The 18,433-nt window shown below is 43.2% G+C and overlaps 10 protein-coding genes across 10 annotated transcripts; 7 read left to right on the top strand and 3 right to left on the bottom strand.

Annotated features, from left to right (window-relative positions):
• Positions 1 to 255: 255 nt before the first annotated feature.
• On the top strand, positions 256 to 1,608 carry EAF02_002843 (uncharacterized protein). The gene is made up of 2 exons (XM_038898891.1): positions 256 to 1,239; positions 1,292 to 1,608. The coding sequence occupies exon 1, from the start codon at positions 496 to 498 to the stop codon at positions 1,237 to 1,239; it is 744 nt and encodes a 247-aa protein (XP_038761179.1). The 5' UTR covers positions 256 to 495; the 3' UTR covers positions 1,292 to 1,608.
• A 286-nt stretch (positions 1,609 to 1,894) lies between these two features.
• EAF02_002842 (uncharacterized protein) lies at positions 1,895 to 2,833 on the bottom strand (the record flags this gene model as incomplete). The annotated part of the gene is made up of 1 exon (XM_038898890.1): positions 1,895 to 2,833. The coding sequence occupies one exon, from the start codon at positions 2,831 to 2,833 to the stop codon at positions 1,895 to 1,897; it is 939 nt and encodes a 312-aa protein (XP_038761178.1).
• Positions 2,834 to 3,720: 887 nt separating this feature from the next.
• EAF02_002841 (uncharacterized protein) lies at positions 3,721 to 5,176 on the top strand. Its single transcript, XM_038898889.1, has 2 exons — positions 3,721 to 4,251; positions 4,304 to 5,176. The coding sequence occupies exons 1-2, from the start codon at positions 4,078 to 4,080 to the stop codon at positions 4,700 to 4,702; spliced, it is 573 nt and encodes a 190-aa protein (XP_038761177.1). The 5' UTR covers positions 3,721 to 4,077; the 3' UTR covers positions 4,703 to 5,176.
• A 1,465-nt stretch (positions 5,177 to 6,641) lies between these two features.
• EAF02_002839 (uncharacterized protein) lies at positions 6,642 to 10,218 on the bottom strand (the record flags this gene model as incomplete). Its single annotated transcript, XM_038898887.1, has 5 exons — positions 6,642 to 8,612; positions 8,673 to 9,705; positions 9,759 to 9,836; positions 9,888 to 10,013; positions 10,066 to 10,218. 5 exons carry the CDS (start codon positions 10,216 to 10,218, stop codon positions 8,560 to 8,562), a joined length of 1,443 nt encoding a protein of 480 aa, XP_038761175.1. The 3' UTR covers positions 6,642 to 8,559.
• On the top strand, positions 6,885 to 7,877 carry EAF02_002840 (uncharacterized protein; the record flags this gene model as incomplete). The annotated part of the gene is made up of 1 exon (XM_038898888.1): positions 6,885 to 7,877. The coding sequence occupies one exon, from the start codon at positions 6,885 to 6,887 to the stop codon at positions 7,875 to 7,877; it is 993 nt and encodes a 330-aa protein (XP_038761176.1).
• Positions 10,219 to 10,481: 263 nt separating the features above from the next.
• On the top strand, positions 10,482 to 11,163 carry EAF02_002838 (uncharacterized protein; the record flags this gene model as incomplete). The annotated part of the gene is made up of 3 exons (XM_038898886.1): positions 10,482 to 10,689; positions 10,742 to 10,762; positions 10,811 to 11,163. The coding sequence occupies 3 exons, from the start codon at positions 10,482 to 10,484 to the stop codon at positions 11,161 to 11,163; spliced, it is 582 nt and encodes a 193-aa protein (XP_038761174.1).
• Positions 11,164 to 12,678: 1,515 nt separating this feature from the next.
• On the top strand, positions 12,679 to 13,116 carry EAF02_002837 (uncharacterized protein; the record flags this gene model as incomplete). The annotated part of the gene is made up of 1 exon (XM_038898885.1): positions 12,679 to 13,116. One exon carries the CDS (start codon positions 12,679 to 12,681, stop codon positions 13,114 to 13,116), a length of 438 nt encoding a protein of 145 aa, XP_038761173.1.
• Positions 13,117 to 13,501: 385 nt separating this feature from the next.
• Positions 13,502 to 14,357, bottom strand: EAF02_002836 (uncharacterized protein; the record flags this gene model as incomplete). Its single annotated transcript, XM_038898884.1, has 2 exons — positions 13,502 to 14,044; positions 14,163 to 14,357. 2 exons carry the CDS (start codon positions 14,355 to 14,357, stop codon positions 13,502 to 13,504), a joined length of 738 nt encoding a protein of 245 aa, XP_038761172.1.
• A 1,567-nt stretch (positions 14,358 to 15,924) lies between these two features.
• EAF02_002835 (uncharacterized protein) lies at positions 15,925 to 16,567 on the top strand (the record flags this gene model as incomplete). Its single annotated transcript, XM_038898883.1, has 2 exons — positions 15,925 to 16,449; positions 16,526 to 16,567. 2 exons carry the CDS (start codon positions 15,925 to 15,927, stop codon positions 16,565 to 16,567), a joined length of 567 nt encoding a protein of 188 aa, XP_038761171.1.
• A 491-nt stretch (positions 16,568 to 17,058) lies between these two features.
• EAF02_002834 (uncharacterized protein) lies at positions 17,059 to 17,814 on the top strand (the record flags this gene model as incomplete). The annotated part of the gene is made up of 1 exon (XM_038898882.1): positions 17,059 to 17,814. The coding sequence occupies one exon, from the start codon at positions 17,059 to 17,061 to the stop codon at positions 17,812 to 17,814; it is 756 nt and encodes a 251-aa protein (XP_038761170.1).
• Between the last annotated feature and the right edge of the window lie 619 nt (positions 17,815 to 18,433).

Here is an 18,433-nt window from a genome sequence, read left to right as displayed (position 1 = left end):
GGTATGATAGAGTCGACGTTGCATTGAGATAAAAAAAAAATTATGGCATCATCATGAGCGAACTAGAAAGTGACTTCATGAATGCATATGCAAGATACCTCTCCATTCACAGTTTTGAAATCCCCACTTTCTCATGCCGGCAAACGGATAGCTCGGTATAGAAGCAAAAGACCTCTGAGCTCACATGCAAGTACCCGCACTCGGTGCCTCAAAAAGTATTCATGCGTATTCCAATAGATAAAGACGTACTTCATGTCCAATGCCAAATGCATTCCTCCATTATATACAATGGTACTGAGAAATAAGTGGATCATATGTGTATGCATGAACACTACGCTGGGTCTCCTGAATGCTCTTGCACAGGGGTATAAGGGAAGACAAAGTGCTTAAAGGAAGCTGTCGATGAATGGAATTTCGTGAATTCATCTACAACATCCTCATGCCAATTTAGAATTACGCACCGTTCAATAATTCTCTCCGAGATAGTTATCGACCATGCTGCCAAAAGAACTTGATACACATATCATGGTTGATTGCGAACTTGCCGGGCACCCTAACCTGATCAAACCAGCGATTACCCAAATCGGTGCCAGTTTTTTCGACATTGAGACAGGAGAGGAAAAATCACGCTTTGAAGTATACCCAAGTTTACAGTCCTGCCTTGCCCATGGGCTAGTCCAAGATCATGTTACGATGCAGTGGGTTAACATAAATTGTCCCCAAGTACTCAAAATGAGCGAAGAGAGCACTGTGACTCTCAAAGAGGCATTACAAGCATTTACAGCCTGGATTGAAAGCTGTAAAAATGCTACGTACGACACGATAATAAAAAGTGGTGGACGATATCAGTTTGGAAACACCCTATTGTGGGCAAACGGAAGCATGCAGGACAATCGATGGCTTCATTTCGCATATGAAGCTTGCAAGTTGAAGCAGCCCGTGATGTTCTGGCAGTACAGGTGCGCAATGACAGCAAACTATACGGCCAGCAAGATAACGAAACGAAACTTCCGCAAGGAAGCAGATCTAGACCGTCAAGGGCAAAAACACGATGCTGTACAAGACTGTCTGCATCAAACTGGATGGTTGGTAAAGGGTCTAAACGCATCAATGGGAAAGCAAGCCATTAGTATCCCTTTTTCTGCCTCTTCTATTCCCTCTGCCTCTTCTATCCCCTCCGGCTCTCCTGTCCCCGGAAGACCATCGAAAAAGCGAAGACTCGATTGCGACGATAAATGAGAGGTAACATGATCCATTTCAGAATCAAGAACTCATGCTGATAATACAATAGAAGCGGGGTCCACCATCTTAATGACATGGGCCTTTGGAAGTCGACGAGACAAAGAAAGACTTGATCAACAGTAGGCGTTATGAATGTTTTGGAATTAGCCCTAACAGGGAGAATTTATCCGAGAGACAAAGAACGTAGAAAAGGGCTTCTAGAAGGAGCTCGGCTGTCATTTTCAGAAGACTTTTCATACTTGAATTGAAGGGTGATTAGAGCACGCATCTACCGAAGTCTGTCTAATATCAATATCATCAACCACGCTACACAGCGGACGTATGAACCAATCTGACACCATGAAAACAAAATTTGTCCTTTTGATCACTTGACTTTTGTTGAGCTTGAATATTCAAATAATTTGTGCAGAGTACAAGCGACACAACCCCATCTGCAGCAAAAATAAAAATGGCGACAACACTGTTGTTTTGCATTTCAAGAATAGAATAGGCTCAAATCAGTGGAATGGATTAACTCCCAAAAAAATTCAACCACCGTGGTTTTACTAGCTACCACTGTTGTAACTTTTGCGATGCATTTTTCTCGTATTTGAATGCTTGCTTGATGCAGACTTTCTTATGTAGCTTGCCAATTGCTTTTTAGTATTTATTTTTACGACAACCAACGATCGAGCAGCCTGCGCACCTTTTTGAGAGACTCAGAAACCCTAGCATATTTTTCAAATCTTATTGCATTGCCCAACGTATTTTGAGACAGCGTTTCAATAATCTCAATGTCAACCACCATCGCAGCATCGAAAGTAATCACCTCACTCCTTTTGTAGCCCTTCTGATTTGCCACGATTCGTTTCACCGTTCCTTCTTCCACAAAATCGCAGTTGTAGTGCGTATGCCCGAACGCCCAGAGTCTGACACTTGAGCTCGTCCAACATATCTGGTCAGAGAGATCTGTGACAAACGCAGACCTGACTTGATTGGAATCTTCAAGCTTCTTAGGATCATTGGCGGCCTCAAGCATCGTCGGGCTGAAGTGTGTGAAGACCACAATCTTTCGTCGAGGTTCATCTAGTGTTATCTGCTCCACTTGAGCATTCAGCCAGATAAGATCTTCGAGATGAGAAGCGTTATGAGCATCAATATCCCACTCCAATGTCTCGGAAAAATCGGAGCAGAAAAGCGACACAGATTGACGTTGTTCATCGGAGATGTGAGAGAAAAGGGTGCAACCTAGAACGGTCAAGCTGTCCGTAATTTCAAATCTCGTTCGGTTGAGAAATACAAAACGGCCCATTTCCACTCCTTCCTGGCGATTTTTGTTCATTCTACGTTGAAAACCCAGCATAGTTTCAACGGCTGCCTTCACTTTCGTTCCGTATGCTTCATGATTTCCTTGGACGAAGAAAACAATCTCGAATACCCTCAGTTGGTCTTCGAGAAAAGCAAGAAATTCATAATCTATGACTTTTCCGATGTCGCCCAGAAGAGCCAAATATCTACATTCTGGTTGAATTTTGAAGTGCTGATATGATGGTCTCGCGCTTGGAGTCTCCAAATGGAGATCTGACATAATTTGGAACTGCACTGGAGACATCTGAGCGACAACACTGGATTGATAGTGGCTTTTGTGTGGCTACAAAATGGCAATAATCGTGGTGAGTCAAATTGAAAGTATGAATCATTCCCAGGTATGAAGATAGTTGTAATGAATTGTTGTCATATTGTCGAACAAAATAGTAGACGAGGGTGGCATGCTCAGCAAAAGTTCAGGGCTACAGGGCCTAATCTACGGGAACTTACAGGGCTCAAAAACAACTACAGGCCGGCACGTAATCTTCATTGTCTCATTGGCGGGACTCGCGTGCTCCTGCTACTAAGCGCATCGCTGGGTCCGTGCCACAAAGACCTTTTCTGAACATTTGTGTTACTTCCTGAATGTCGCACGAGAAGCAACCTCTGCGATGATCGTGGCTATGTAAGCAAGGCATATCGAACGAAACGTATTGTCCCATGGATACGGTTTACGCTTAAAATTCCTTGTTGCTTCTTTACCTACTTATAGGTTCAATTGCCGCGTTTCAAGCTCATGGGTTAAAATGCTTGCAAACCCCGAACCCAGGTGAAGCGCTTATTCGGATCAGACAAGTGTCTCTCGTCCAATGATGCTACTATGCTACACAATACCTTAAATTTTAGCTTGATGGCGCGTGTCTTCTTTGCGGCTCACATACCAAGACTTTAATGACTGGTCTTCAATGATTCAATCTTTAAATATGGTCGCTTCAGAGACTACCGACCTTACCAACGGCCATGTCAAGCGGACTGTTTCCTATTGGCAAACCCAGCGCATGCTACTACACTTGGCCGTCTCATGAATTTATAGAGTCATGATATGATGTACAGAGCAGAATTTGGAAATCTAGATCGATGGTACAAAGGTTCTGGGCTCTTGGGGTTCACAGTAAGAGTGTGTAAGTATGAATATTTAAGATCTGTATTTCCTCAGTTGTTTGCTTCCATCATCATCTCAACAACCAGTCTTTTCATCTACTACAAAATACCTCTTTCCCTCCCACTTCTTTTCTTTGGCTGTGGTCAGATTTTAGGACATTCTCTTCACAACAATTATATCATACTTTTGCTGCTAGATCAGCTTAAAACTTTCACTTCTTCACCAATTCGAGCCACCTTCAAGGCCAAGTAAGATATTCTCTCTTCAACTATTATCAGAGACGCAGATTCTGTTTACTCCGCTATTCAACACTTGTCTACTGGAAAGTCCCCTCGATCATTATTGTATCATTTTCACCCCGTTTTCGGATACTCTCATCCAGCACAATGTTTTCACCCAAAGGTCAAGATTATGGCTCTTTCGGTTTCGCCTTTACCATCACTCGGGCTTTACAAGCCATTTGCCTGATTTGCATCCTTAGTATGTCTGCAAATTTCATCGCAGAGATCAATTCGGTCGACACAGCACCCCCATCAGTTATCATTGCAACTCTCAGTATTGTATGTCATCCTCATCCCCAGATTTCTTTCAATTCTTACTAATTTCTACCAGGTTGTGATTGTGGTTGTGTTTCTTCTTATAGGCTATCTTCTCTATCTTGAGCTCCAACTCAGCTTCCTCTTGGCTACTGCATTCGATACAGCGGCTCTTATTGCTCTCATTGTGGTTTCTGTGAAAGTCGGAACGCCACTTTCTTATCTAGAATGTCCTGCCCTTCCCAATGTTGGAGTGACTTCGGCATTTGTCGAATCAGCTGTCGGAAATTTCTCTAAAGCCAATTACTACTTCTGGGTCGGTGCATCGAAGACGGCATGTTACGAAATGAAAGCCATCTGGGGATTTAGCATGGCACTTTGTGTGCTATTTTTCTTCAGTGGCATTATCAACATGTGCATATGGAAAAAGAACAAGTTGGCTGCGTCGAAGAGAGATTTGGAGTATCAGGGATAAACTAATATAAAAATATAGATAAAGAGTAGCGGTGGTGCGTAGATGGGAAGAGTTGATTCGACGTGCAGAATGCCTATTGAAATTCGGAAATAATGGAGACTGTGATCATGATAGGAAGCAGGAAAACGGGGATAAGAGTGAGAATGGTTGTCTCGACATAGGTACCCAAAATGAAGGCGGAAGATACTGCACCAAAACTTTCGAGATTTGGTGTTGAATCAACAGCAAGCATAGAGAATTGGCAAGGGTGGATATGGGTTAAAGGAAAAAAGGAAAAAGGCGGGGCTCCTCTGGTGGCATGAAGGGGGACGTAATAAGGTGAACAAAATTAGTTCTCATGGTTGGGAGGTTTTCTTCTGTTAGCATGGGATCGATTGGTTAATGCTTGATTTTTGCTTTGAGTTGCAATAATCGTCAATGAGACTTAATGGATACACAATTATTTGGATTTTTTACGTTGCCCATCATGTTTCCTGCATCTTATGAGTGAAAGAATGCACGCCCAACCTTCTTTCGAGTCCTGGGTCTGGCTCACTCCGGCCTCAGAATCTGGAAACTAGCTCCGTCCACGGCCCACCCCGCCATTTGACCTGTCAAGTCTAAGTAGTCTTCCGATCTATTAGCTTCGCGGATCAATTTTTTTTAATTCTTCGACCCGTCCCATGTATTTAGTTGCCGCACCATACCCGGATTCCGAACCGGCAATATACAATTATGACAAAACAAAAATTCACTGAATTCATCAACGACAATCTCACCAAACAAGAATGATTCATTTGCCAAAAACGGCATCGGTACTCATTGGCTCCCAAATAATTTGGAATTTCCATCGCCAAGCGAGGCAGGGTAAACGTAACGTGTACCACGTACTGCAACACAGCACAGCACAGCACATATAACAGGACCAAGGCTTTGGGAAAAGTGATCGGTACCAATAAGCAAATCGTGCTATCGTCTGCACATCATCTGTTTGTGTGTGTGTGGCGGTAAGATATGCGTAATGACCTGTTGGGTATGATGATTGGATGAACGAAAAGAATTGTGAGATCTTACAAGCACCAGAACTCCGTGAATCATTTGGGGTTGGCTATGGTAGGTGCGGAATGGTTTGATAGAGTTATGATGATGGTAGGTAGATGTCTTTTCTACAGTATGAGAAAAGGTTGCTCTGTTCGGGAATCTTTGGATTGTTTTTTGGAGGAGACAAGATGGCTTATCTTTTGCTTTTCTTCACAAGAATCTCATCATTTTCTTATTAGTAGATGTTGCTTGGTTAGCGATCATATAAAATTAGCTACACAAATATTTTTTGGGATTAGTTTTTCATTCATCTCAATGCGAATAAATAGATGCCCAGCTTTTGACAAGCTTTAATCAATGATCATTTCTTTTTTCGAACCCTTTTCGAAAGAATATTGTCAACTAAATCCTGCTTTGAGGAAAAAGAAAAGGCATGACAAGAGGCCTGTGTTGTATGTACGTGTGTAGTACGACGCATCGGTCAAGGAAATTTAGATGCTCTTTTTGATGGAAGAGGCGTCTTCCGTTTGTAGAAACGAGGATCAAGGGAATGGATGTTTATCTAGTATCTAGCTCTAAACTTTGAATCTTGGGTAGCATTGAAGATCTTGGTAAGAATTGTATCATACATGTTGAAGATGACCATTCCACTCACTTGCTGATATGACCGACTGTATCTCCTCAAAAGCCATCAATCAATCATAGGTAGCTGCCACTTTGCATATCCCATGTCATCGGTACCAATAAAAACATCACAGGGGAGACGGGACTATTTCTCGGTAGTAGGGTAGTAGGGTAGTAGCACTCCATTATAGGCTAACACTTAAGCCTGGCATCCCAAAAGTCATCGATTCGCTTGGACCTAAAGTCTTACATTACGAGTCCTCCCACCTTGTACAAATCAGCGGGCAAAAATTGATTAATCATTTTCAGCTGTGGTCAAGATGGGCCAATTACACCTTATCTTAATTCTGGATGATATATATCCATAGTGATACCAATATGGTCTAGTAGTAAGTCAGAAGCTAGGTGGATATATACTTCTTGTTCCTACTGCGCCTCTTCTAAAGCATTCCAAGGTTGCTCTCTATCTCTATCTAAGATATCAAGGAAGTCTATAGAGATTTACCATCTCAATCTTCATTTTACCATCGACGCAAACATGGCCAAAACAATATTCACAACGATTACACCTCTCCCTCCCAATGTTTCCCGCCAAACGGTCCTCGACACCCTACACGATCATCTCGAAATGATCGATCTCAATCCATCCCACGCCGAACGCACACCCACAAAGCCCCCTTCCTCTGCCACCCCTGAAGAATACCACTGTCAATGGTATCGCATTACCGACAGAATAGCCTATCTACCCGGCAATCTCTACACCGGCACCGTATCCTTCAACGCCTGTTTCCACGATTTGGCAAATGGACTACAAACACATTGCTATGCGCCCATGGGCTTAGACATCAAGGAAAAATGGACGATCGAGGGAAATATGCCTGGAGAACCAGCCGTTCCGAGAGAAATCGGCATTAATGCGCCGGTGGAGGGACTATACATCCGAGAACATGTAGAGATGAAATGCAACATTTTTATGACGAGATTCGTGCGGAAAACCTTACAAGAATGTTTGAAAGCGCTGGTGGCTCGATTAGTCGTAAAAGCGCAATTGCAAGAGGCGCATGAGAGGAACAGGAGATTAACGGTTGGGAGCGCAAGTGGATATGAGCGGGAAGGTGATACGATGACGCCGCCCTTGAGTCCTCCATTGAGAAGCCCCGGAATGGCTTCGGGGGGTAGCGTTGGTAGGAGAGGAAGTGCATATAGTGGAATGAGTGTCCCGACGAGTCCTCCATTGACCCCTTACAATCCTGAGAAATGGGCCGAGGCGGGCATGAAGGGCCATCCGGCTTTAAACCCGTACACACCGCTTCAATTACAGCAGCAGCAACAGCAACAGCAGTTATATCAGATGCATCATGATAGGAAGAGTTACGGGGGACAAGATCAGCGATGGTCGGGCATTAGTGATAAGACACAAACCTCCTTGCCCGGTCCTCCAAACTATGCGAATAAACCTGTCAACTACACGAATAAGCCTACCAGGATATCCGAAATGGAAGCGCCGCCCGGCCCGGTTGAATTGCCGTAGGCGAAGAGGGAGTGGGAGGTATGAAGAACAAGATCTCGAGGACAATTGTCGGTAATGGATGAGAAGAATTGCTCGATTGATATGGTTAATCAAAGAAGGAGGATTATCATCGGCAAAGGGTTTATGGGGTTCTGGGCAAGGAGTTTGATACCACTCACCAACACCGAAGCATCTGCTTCGAAGGCATACCCAATTGTATGACCTTAATACAACTAAGACAGACACATGCATAGGACTGTCGTTTCAGGAGACCATGAAGAAAGAAAAGTCATCATGACAGGAATGGAAAAAAGGGATCGACGGATTAAAAACTGGCCGTTCGTCTAGTGTGTTGGCGAAGCGCCATGAGATGGCACGTTTCTTGAATGTACATTAACGACGATTTATGATATTGGGAGGAAAGAATTTGGGTAATTTCGAAATATTTGGAGCCTTGGTCATTTAAGTTTCTCGAATTTTTGAATTTATTTCGGCGTAAATGTCATCCTAACTCATGCATGAACATTCCTCATGGGAAGTTACATGTGTTTGCATAACCTTGAATTCACAATAATGACGTTCAAGTTCCCCATGTCTCAGAGATCGGCTGTGAACAAAATGAACAAATTTTATTGAGGATCTATGTGTACAAACAAGCCCCGCATCATACACGCTCATGCCCCAAACCCCTCTAAATTCCTATCTATGATGCCATTCTGCTCATATCGTTTCTTATACGTTGGTAATCGAGGAGACCTAAATGTGTCAGTAAAAAATTCAAAAAGAAGTAATGGAATAAGAAATTTTTAGGCATACCTTCAATCGAACCAACAGCACTAATTGCAATATCTTGATCCCACAACTTTCTTTGCGCAAAGCTCATAACATCCTTTTCGCTAATGGCCCCAATAACACGCTCAATCTCCTCTGGTCCCATACGACGGCCAGTGGTGATGATTTGTCTTCCAATATCTTCAGCGACGGCAGTGGTGCCGTCTAAGGAAAGAAGAATGGATGCCTTGAGTTGAGCCTTGGCACGCTCAACTTCGGCCTCGGTAACGTTATATGATAGACGAGACCATTCACGGAGAGTAAAGTGAACTAAATCGTCAATACGGGTGGTCTTGTCGGTGACAAGATAGATACCCCAGAGTCCAGTGTCGCTGTAACTTGTTGAGAAACTCATAAAGCTGTTGGCCAAGTCGTTCTTGTGGACGAAACCACTGAGCTTGCTACCCATGTGAGGAGCGTTGCCCATAGCTTTGTCCCAGTTACCGACGATAGCTTGGGTAACCAAAGCAGTAAAGTAATCATCATCTTTCCAGCTGACACCCTCGACAGCGATGGCAATGTTGGCAGTTGGGATGGTGTCGTCACGAACTCTGACCTCAGAACCAATGAATTCTGGCTTTTGCTTTTGAGCGTTGGCAATGGCGAGAGCAGCGCTGGAATGTGGTTGGGATGCAAGACCAGCAAAGTGCTTCTCAGCGAGCTGAACGAGTTGCTGGTGGGGAACACCTCCGGCACCAACAAGAACCATACGATCAGCAGTGTAGTTTGTCTTAATATAGTTGGTCAAGTCCTCTCTTTGAATGGATTGAATGTTTTGAGCGGGTCCCAAAATGGTACGTCCTAAAGGTTGTCCTTGGAAAGCAGTTGCGTGTAAATGATCGAAAACGACTTCCTCCAATTGCTTATCAACCTCCTCGGATTCTCTCAAAATAACATCACGCTCTCTGTTGATCGCCGAAGGTTCGAGTTTGGAATTTTGGAGAATATCGGAGAGAATGTTGACAGTTGCTGGTACGTCAGAGTTGAAAGCCTTGGCGTAGTAAACTGTGTTTTCACGCTTCCATAAAATTAGCAAAGTGCCCCGCGCTATTCAGATGAATGTAGACATACGGAAGTGTAGGCATTCAAGTGACCACCCATGTTCTCAATTTCCAACTCCAATTGATGCTGCGTTCGGTTGCTGGTTCCCTGTTTTCATTGTAAGCCCAATTGAACTTTCCACCCCAGACTGAAATATACCTTGAAGGCAAGATGTTCCAGGAAATGAGCAGTGCCATTGGTCTTGTCAGTTTCTGCCCGAGAACCGGCATCGATCCATACACCAACTGTCGAGGTTTGTGCCCATGGCGAGTGTTCTGTAGCGATCTTTTCTCTTATCAGCACTTTGCCCCCTTCATCATTCATATTCAAAACTTACCGTTAGACCGTTTGAAAGAGTTGTGGTCTCTGTCTTGACGCCATTTTTTGTGACTGGAGTCGCGAATCCTCTTCTCAGTCCAGATACGACATTTGGAGCAGCGCGGGTGCGCAGTCCTTTTGTAAGGTTTAATGCTAACCGCCGAGACGCCATAGGGATATGATGTGAGGGTTGTGGTGGAAATAAACAAATTGAAGATAACCCGATGAGTTCAAATTACTAGAATTTAGTAAACCTGAAGAGCTTAGTCGTTGATCATATTTCAACCAATCAAATTTGTTCCGGCTTTGATGACCTCACACGTGACTTGTTGCCGAGCTACCTAGTTATTCCGAACATCGTCGACCGAGCATTGAAGGACCTGAGTGATATGTCGTCGACTCTTTTACACTCAATAATTGTAATAGAAATTCACAATGGCTTCATTCATCAAACCATCAGTCATTAGGCAGACTTGCCTCGCTGCGTCGAAGCGCAATTTCTCTACAAAGATCCCCTCCAGTTTCCCCGCAATCAACAAGCCCGCTGGTCGCAGTACTTTTGTTCGAGATGCATTGCCAGGTTCAATGCGTGTAGCGGCATTCCATGCAAGTGGCAGACAATCAATTCTACCCCCATTACCTCGTGAGCTTTCCGCGATTGATATGCCTTGATTTTATTGCTAACTACTTCACAGAATCTATGATGGAACTTGTATGTTGATCCGCCCTCGAGCCAGTCCACCATAAACTAATAGTCTATATAGCAAACGACGCAGCACCTGTACCTAAGCCATCCCCATCCCACGGCTCCTACCATTGGACTTTCGAGCGTTTAATCGCCGTTGGTCTCGTTCCTCTCACAGTCGCCCCCTTCGTTTCCGGATCATTGAATCCGGCTACCGATGCTCTTCTTTGCGCGGCTATTCTTATCCACTCACATATTGGCTTCGAGTCGTGTATTATCGATTATTTCCCAGCAAGGAGAGTGCCAAAAACTAAAGCTTTATTTTGGTGGGGCTTGAGGGGAGCAACTGTTTTGGTTGGAGTTGGATTGTATGAGTTCGAAACAAACGATGTCGGAGTTACTGAGGGTATCAAGAGAATTTGGCGCGCATAAGAGGGCCGGGAGGAGTTTGTATTATTCAAGAATAAGCAGCGTACACGCAGTACAATATCAAGGCTGTCCAACACTTGTCGTTTTAAGTCCTGTCGAGTGAGATCGCCATTTGCCTAAAATTTTGAGTGTTTGCACAGCAAAATATTGGTTCTCGCGGTCTTCTCTAAGCTTGAAAAGTAACATCAAAGCAAAGTATATTGGCAGATAGTGATGCCAGCTCCTCAAACCTCTACCTTGACGAATTGCTGCACTAGAAACACTAAACTCACATCGAGTACCTCACTACGCTTTGATTTTTTTTAATGCCTTTGCATACATCTCCTCATTGACAACATATCTCCAGTACAGGATACTCCGTTTTGCTACAATCTCGGAAGCCCGACCCAGAGAATGTAGAACAGGAGGCAATATCTCATTCAATCGCCAGTGTGTTATGCAAAGTTGATTTGTTTGTCTTGACACGTATTAATGAAAGGGGAGCAGGAGATCGTTGGAAGATGTGTTAGAAAACTAAGTCCATTTTCTTTTGCATCATGGTGGTGGAACTCTCGCACTGAACCTGCTTGCTGGGTTTGTCAAAATCAATCACAAATACTTATATAAGAAGCGTTCCTTCAAAACCATGATACCCAATCTCGCCGTGAGACACGATTTAAACAAGCAAAGAAGAGTAGAGAATAGAGTTCGAACAGCATGACTCAATTGAGGGTGAGCCAAATTCCAAAAAATTGAAATCATGTAATGTAAACGATCCCATTTCCAATTCAAACCAGACAAACTGAGTTCTTCAATCAACAGTGTCTTCGGATGTTAAGCAGCGGTCCCGTTTGAGGGGATGTGAAGACCCAGTGCGTTACCACTAAGCCATCTGGACTTTGTTTCTTGGTGAAGTGATATGGATTGTTTATATTGATATAGTTAAGCGAAGAGCCTCACTTTTATATGTCCTGTCACTTTGTACCTGTCCACGGGTGCTACTTACTATTTGTATGGATTACTCAGGTACCTAAGCCCAAGTCCGCACTGCCTCATGCAATACTGAGCCACAGTGAGAACTCAACTTCTTCGTATTTTTGTTGATCAGTTAAGGTTTCAATTTGTTTATCATTGCCATATTTTCGAAAACGCCTCTATGAGCAAGACGGCATTATGCCACAAAATAGAGTATACAGACTTCCAACTTGAGAAAATAAGAAACCAATGTGAGTCTAGCTCTCCCCTTTGACCTGTCTAACCCCCAATCCATTCCAACGCCTGTCTCCATTTCCCACAAAATCTCTCACCACCAATAAAAATATCGATTACGATTGGTATGGGGTTTTCGATCATCACAAAATAGTCACTGAGGCGATTGCTTTCCTCTTTGCCCACACTCCTCTATCAGCTTCATGCATATCCTCTACCTTTTCCGACTTCCTCGATATCGCTCGGAAATATTGCAATGAGTATGAAAGAGTTCCAACAGAGGCCTGTTGGTTTACGATCCGTCTCCCCACACCGAGTGATATGTTTGTGATGCCTAGGTGGCATCAAGATGCGAGAATGTTCGACTACACCTGTCTTCATTCTCATTCAGGACACGAGGACGAGGGATCCAGCAGCGACCCTAATAAGAAGGAAAAGGCAATTCACAGTAAATACGCCACCACACTCCTTGGCCCTTGCACTCGACTGCTCCCAGAAACTTATTTTCTTAGAAGTAGTATGGTTGAAGTCATGGGTTTGAGTCGTGAAGAAGAAAAGATTGAATTGGCAAAGCGGTTTGAGAATGAAGAATGTGTTAGTTTGGTGGTGGGAGATATAATTCGTTTTACTTGGAGAGATGAAGATTCACCTGTTCATTCGGAGTCGGATATCAGTTGCAGTGATAGAGTGTTTGTTAGCTTGATGTTTGGCAGTAAAGAGGAGCTTAGACAAATGTGCAAGTGGCGGCATGTGGAATTCAGACAGTGAAAGATTGATTTCAGATGAAAAAGTCGACGACCCTTTTTACTTACACACGATTTACTTTATCAAAACTGCTCCTTGTCTTCAATACGTACAAATGGCGATAAGACAGACAAAGCAGGTAGAGCTGGAGGATATATCGGGCCTCCGTATTCGTTGGCAGGTTTTATAAAGGTCTTTTTTCGTGGATAAGAAGAAAAGAAAGATGAGACATGTAACTAGTGAATAAGTTGCGCATCATTGTGAAATGAAGTGATTTGATTTTTTGTCTGTAATTGACATGTTCATTAAACTATGGAATCAGGAGCCGACATAACCCTCGCCGCTACTCTCAGCAATCACCACGAACTAAACACCATACTCCTATCCAAAACTCAATACACGATCAATGTCAGGCGAACCTTCCAGCAACACGCTTCTGTTTCTTGTTCGATTGTCCGAGCATCGCAGATCTAGAATTAGAAGGGGAACCCTCGAGAGTCTCTTCATCTTCCTGAGCTTGTCTGTTGGGGTTACGGCCTGCTTTTATCTCAGACTTTGAGATCAAGGTGGAAGCAATTTGTTGTGTGGAGCTTCCGAGTTTGCGTTTTCGGGAATCGGCGACATTAGTGCTTAGTTGAGTTTCTCGGAGCGGGGGTTGAATGATTGGAATGCCATTCTCATCCAACTCTTCTTCTTCATCTTCTGCCCCGTGTACAAACTCCACTGCCCGTCCCATTGAATGATTGATCATTATCATTTCATCTTCACTCTGAGAACCGGGAGTCTGCAGGCCGGTCTCATGATCTTGGTCATCAGTATCCACAACCTCAGTACGCGTGTGCAAAAGTTGCATGTTAACGTTCATTTTAACCTCTAATCCCTTTGGAAGCTTTGGGAGCGAGAAGTCGAATCCGGAGAGGATAGCTTTGGTTGTGCGTTGGAGGAGAGTTTCCTATTTTTTTAGTCAGGAGAGTGCAGGCATAAGTAGTTCGAGATGATGCGCAGATACAGAAGATGAAGTATCAGATCAGAGGCAAAGAAAAAGTTTCAATGTATACTAGAAGACTTACCAATTCAGGCCCTGCATTTGTCTCATTCAATTTCTGTTCAATGGCAGCTAATTCCCTGGCTTGATCCTTCCGACGTGCGAGACGTGATCGATTTTCGACGAAAGCAACGACTCCCTCTTTAACTGTGGGCTTCTCTATACCGGCAGCTGTAAGTTGTGCCAAAAGCTCTTTGACAGTGAGCTTGTTGAGATCCATGCTGCTTTGTTAGTATTTTATGGCGCGAGTCGAAAAGGGAGAGGTGAAGGCAGATGATTGTGTATTCGTTTCTTTCTTGGCTGAATGAAAGCATGAACTTTAGGGATTGAACATATGCTATACTGTAGATGAGAATCAAGATGGGAATTTGTTTGTCATTAAATAGATGGGTGAATGAGAAAGCCGTAGAATTAGCGTTCTTGTGACTTTTCTACAGTGCCGTAGAGGTGAACTCACCACGTTAAAGAGAGCCAATGAGATGAGATAAAATGCCAACAATGAATCGAGAGGAGTTAAGTTCTGGAGCTTTAAGATTTTAGGTTGACTTGTATTAATTGGAGGGGTGCAATGTGCCTACCTTTGATCGGGAGGACTAGCTAGCAGCTGATGTGGTGATAGCCCTCCCCATACACAGAACTCAAGAACCATGGACTTTTTGAATAGTAGAAAGGAATATTCGGCCTTGAAATGGGTGCAGTCAAGTACATAACCGCAGTAAGTATTTATGATTTCAAGAAAGAGACATTGCATTTAGAGTTGATCACTAAAGCAGGATGCACATTTGCATCTTTCTAGAATAATTATGAAAGATATTCTATCATAAAATATAACATTGTAAATCACGGAAACCAAAGTCTTTATTTCCTTTAGAAGACAAAATTACGCCTCTATACATTCAGCGCATTATGTTGGGTTAATTTGACCTGCCACAATCCGTAACATCCTCACATAAGGCATCATAAACACTTACATTTATTTCAATAAGGTACCAGAATTCAGCGGCACAATCGTAACAACTTTACTCAGTTGATATCTTAAGATTCTTGAATTGCCATGTATGATTTATCTTCCTTTCATCAGATACTAAAACCTACTCAATTAGATTCTATCTCAATCCAACCCTAAGCGAGAAAAGACCTAATTCAACAAGACCAAATCCATCTATCTACCATCTCAAACCACAAATTTTTGTGAATAAGCTGATCTAATCCATCAAACAGAATGGTAGAATCAAAGGCATCAATAACTGATACTAGTACCTCCACTCAACTTACGCAAACTCCATCGATAAAGGAAAGTTCGTTGACGACCCCCCCTTTTCTCCCATCACCATTGTAATCCAGTAGTCTAATGAACAGCAACTCCAATCATCAGTTTGCTAACCTATAATAATCACTCCCAAGAGTATTTACAAATACACAATTTCGTCTCAACATTGTTGATCCACAACAAAGTTCATCACCCGGCCGATGTCTCGAGTGACTAGTCTTTCCAAAACCAGATCCTCTCCAACTTTCTCAAATCAACTTCTTAACAACACCACACCACAGTATCTCAGCCCACCAACAACCTTTAAAGAAAAGTAAGTCTTCTTTCCTATAACCATACAATTACTTGATATTCTTGCAAGTGATTATTGATGAAACTCTTTCTTATCACAAGTAAAAGTTTCACACTCCTTCATACTCGTTCATTACATTCTTACAATCTATGCTCTACACTGCAAACTACTAACGAAAAACAAATCATAGCTCACATAATCACAAGCTTTCAACGCACACTCAAAATGACAGACCCATCCCCCTCAAAAGACTTGGTTCAAATGGAAATCGACACCACTTCCGCCACCGTCGACTCCGCCCCATCCGCAAACTCCACTCCCATCAACGTAGCCGCCGCCGCCACTGCTGCTGCTGTTCCCCAGTCAACAATGGTCTTTGATGAAATGCTCGCTGAATACCAAGACGAGAGAAATGAAGAGTACCACTACGATATCATTCCCATTCCCGATCTCCTCCGCCATCTCCGCGAGCGTGATATCCGACCATCCTTCAGAGATGGAATGGTTGCTATGCTTCTTCTCGATGATGAGAACCGTTCCTTGGCCCGCCAAAACGTTCTTTTCACGCCTGGTACTGCTAATTGTTTCGTCGCCGAGAATTCCAATCTTGTGTACGAGGAGGAAGTTTATTCAGAAAGCGAAGTTGGAGATGCTTCACCAGATTCCCCTGTTCAGGCCGGTGATGATCAACCTGGCAATGAGCAGGTTGATAAGGCGGATATTATGGACGTCGAACAATCAGAGCTTTCCGTAAGTCACACCCCATACTTGAAACAAATGAGGCGAAAAGCATGAACGAATAACTTACTAATGCTCCAACACACAGTCCGATCATTCTACTCAAAATGAAGCCTCCGAGGAGCTTTAGACCCTCCCTTCCAACAAGCAGTCGCATTAGCTCGAGAGAAATCTATGCATCCTCGAACTTTCATTTTGGATTGAGCCTATTTCCGTGGGGCCAGCGGTTCGAGCAATCCAGGATCTTCGTTTATGGATATGGTCACTTCTCACAAGCTACGGATATGGAATTGATAGTTATTTCGGGGTCAATGGGAGGCATACTTTTTTCATAGGATACACATTGGCGCAATTGAGGATGTTTTGTTTTCTAATACAAGGAGCTCATGTACCCCAAATATATCCCAAATGCGGGGGATCTACCCTTAGCGGCACTACTAGTCTAGCAGTTCTACTAGCCATAAATAGAGTTTAAATCCACAACATTGACCCGGTTTCTCGACGGTGGCAAAGCATATATCAAATCATGACATAAGAATGATAAGATAATCCTCGAGAACCTCAAACATACCAACAAAAGATCAAAATGAAGTGAAATGACACGAAAATCCCCTACCAAAAATGAATCACAATCATAACCATGATTCCGAAGCTCTAATAGTTGCTCGTTATCACAAGAGAAATCCGGATCCAAATTCAACACTGATATGGACCGGGATCTTCGATCCTTCTTTCCGGGTGTTGATACTTCCTCGATATCTGGGTGTGCAGACGGCCATTGTACCTATTCCCTCTTCTCGACGCATAACGAGTTCAGAGTACGAACAGGAACAACAGAAACTGCGAGAACAGCAACAAGAAGAACAATCCAAAGAATCCGAATCCACAAATACTCTCTCGAGCTCGAGTCCCACACCAAGCATCCATAGTTCCTGTTCTTGTTCCTGTTCCTGCACCTCCGAATCCTCGCATTCCACACTTCGTACAAGTAGTTCTTCATCCGATTCCTCGTATACTTCCAGTTCTTCAACTACGATTTCCTCAACTACAAGTTCTACATATATCCATACCCACCCCCAAAATCCCAGCATAAACATCTCAGAAAAACAATCTCTCCATATCCCCCAAATTTCTCCGAAAAGTCTCGCAAGGCCGGATCATTTCTCAGAAATACAAGATACGCCGACCCGGACTTCGATGCCCAAACCCTCGCTGGATATGCTCTCAGATTCGAATACAGATTCGGATTGTGAGGATGATGATTATGAAGGTTTTGTTGATGAGGACAATGATTTTCAACCGGTAATAAAGGATAACGAAGAAGAAGATTCGGCAATATGTGATCTCATGGAAGGATTTCGCAAGATGAGTATATGAACTTTAAAGAAAGGGCTGGAGAGCTTTCGGGAGGGAAAGAGTTGTGGAATTAATCGTGGGGCATATTGGGTGCTGTTTGAGATATATTCAAAGAGTATACAAAGTCATGATTTGAGGATCTTTCTCTCAAAGATACTCGGCCGCTAGATTGCAGTATATCCAGACATTCTCTATACTACTGCTTATTGTGGAATACGCGAAGAAGACAAATCCACTCACTCTCCTAATATGGATTCCCAATCCCCGAATCCTCGCTCCTCGATATCAAAAACCTCTTCCCACATATACACACATATTCACAAATATACATAGTTTATCCCAGACACGAAGCAGAACAAACAATACGCGAGACGCATCGAAATGTCCCAGCCGGAAACCTACTTAACAACAACCTCCGCGGCGCAAAAACAAACAGCAAATAGCTTCGATATAATCTTACACATCTCAAGGGGAAAGCACTCCAGTACTTAAGGAGACAAAAACAAAGACGAGAAAAGGAGAGAAAGTGACGAGGACTCACTTCTCTACATATCTATAATACATCCTCTGTATATAAATAATCCTAGGGGGTATTAGTATACTGTATATTTATGTAATAGTACTATCCATACCTACCTAC

This window comes from Botrytis sinoallii (genome assembly GCF_014898435.1).
Source record: "Botrytis sinoallii strain Bc 23 chromosome Unknown BSIN_004, whole genome shotgun sequence".
In the NCBI taxonomy this organism is placed as follows: domain Eukaryota; kingdom Fungi; phylum Ascomycota; class Leotiomycetes; order Helotiales; family Sclerotiniaceae; genus Botrytis; species Botrytis sinoallii.
The sequence above is the reverse complement of the archived record's forward strand: the minus strand, read 5'-3'. Positions and strand labels throughout refer to the sequence as shown.

What these genes read in the sequence shown, in the direction of transcription:
- EAF02_002843 (XM_038898891.1), top strand. Translation starts at nt 496, where the DNA reads ATGCTGCCAAAAGAACTTGATACACATATCATGGTTGATTGCGAACTT.
- EAF02_002841 (XM_038898889.1), top strand. Translation starts at nt 4,078, where the DNA reads ATGTTTTCACCCAAAGGTCAAGATTATGGCTCTTTCGGTTTCGCCTTT. An exon ending in TCATTGCAACTCTCAGTATT is followed by an intron (nt 4,252 to 4,303) that starts GTATGTCATCCT and finishes AATTTCTACCAG; the next exon opens with GTTGTGATTGTGGTTGTGTT.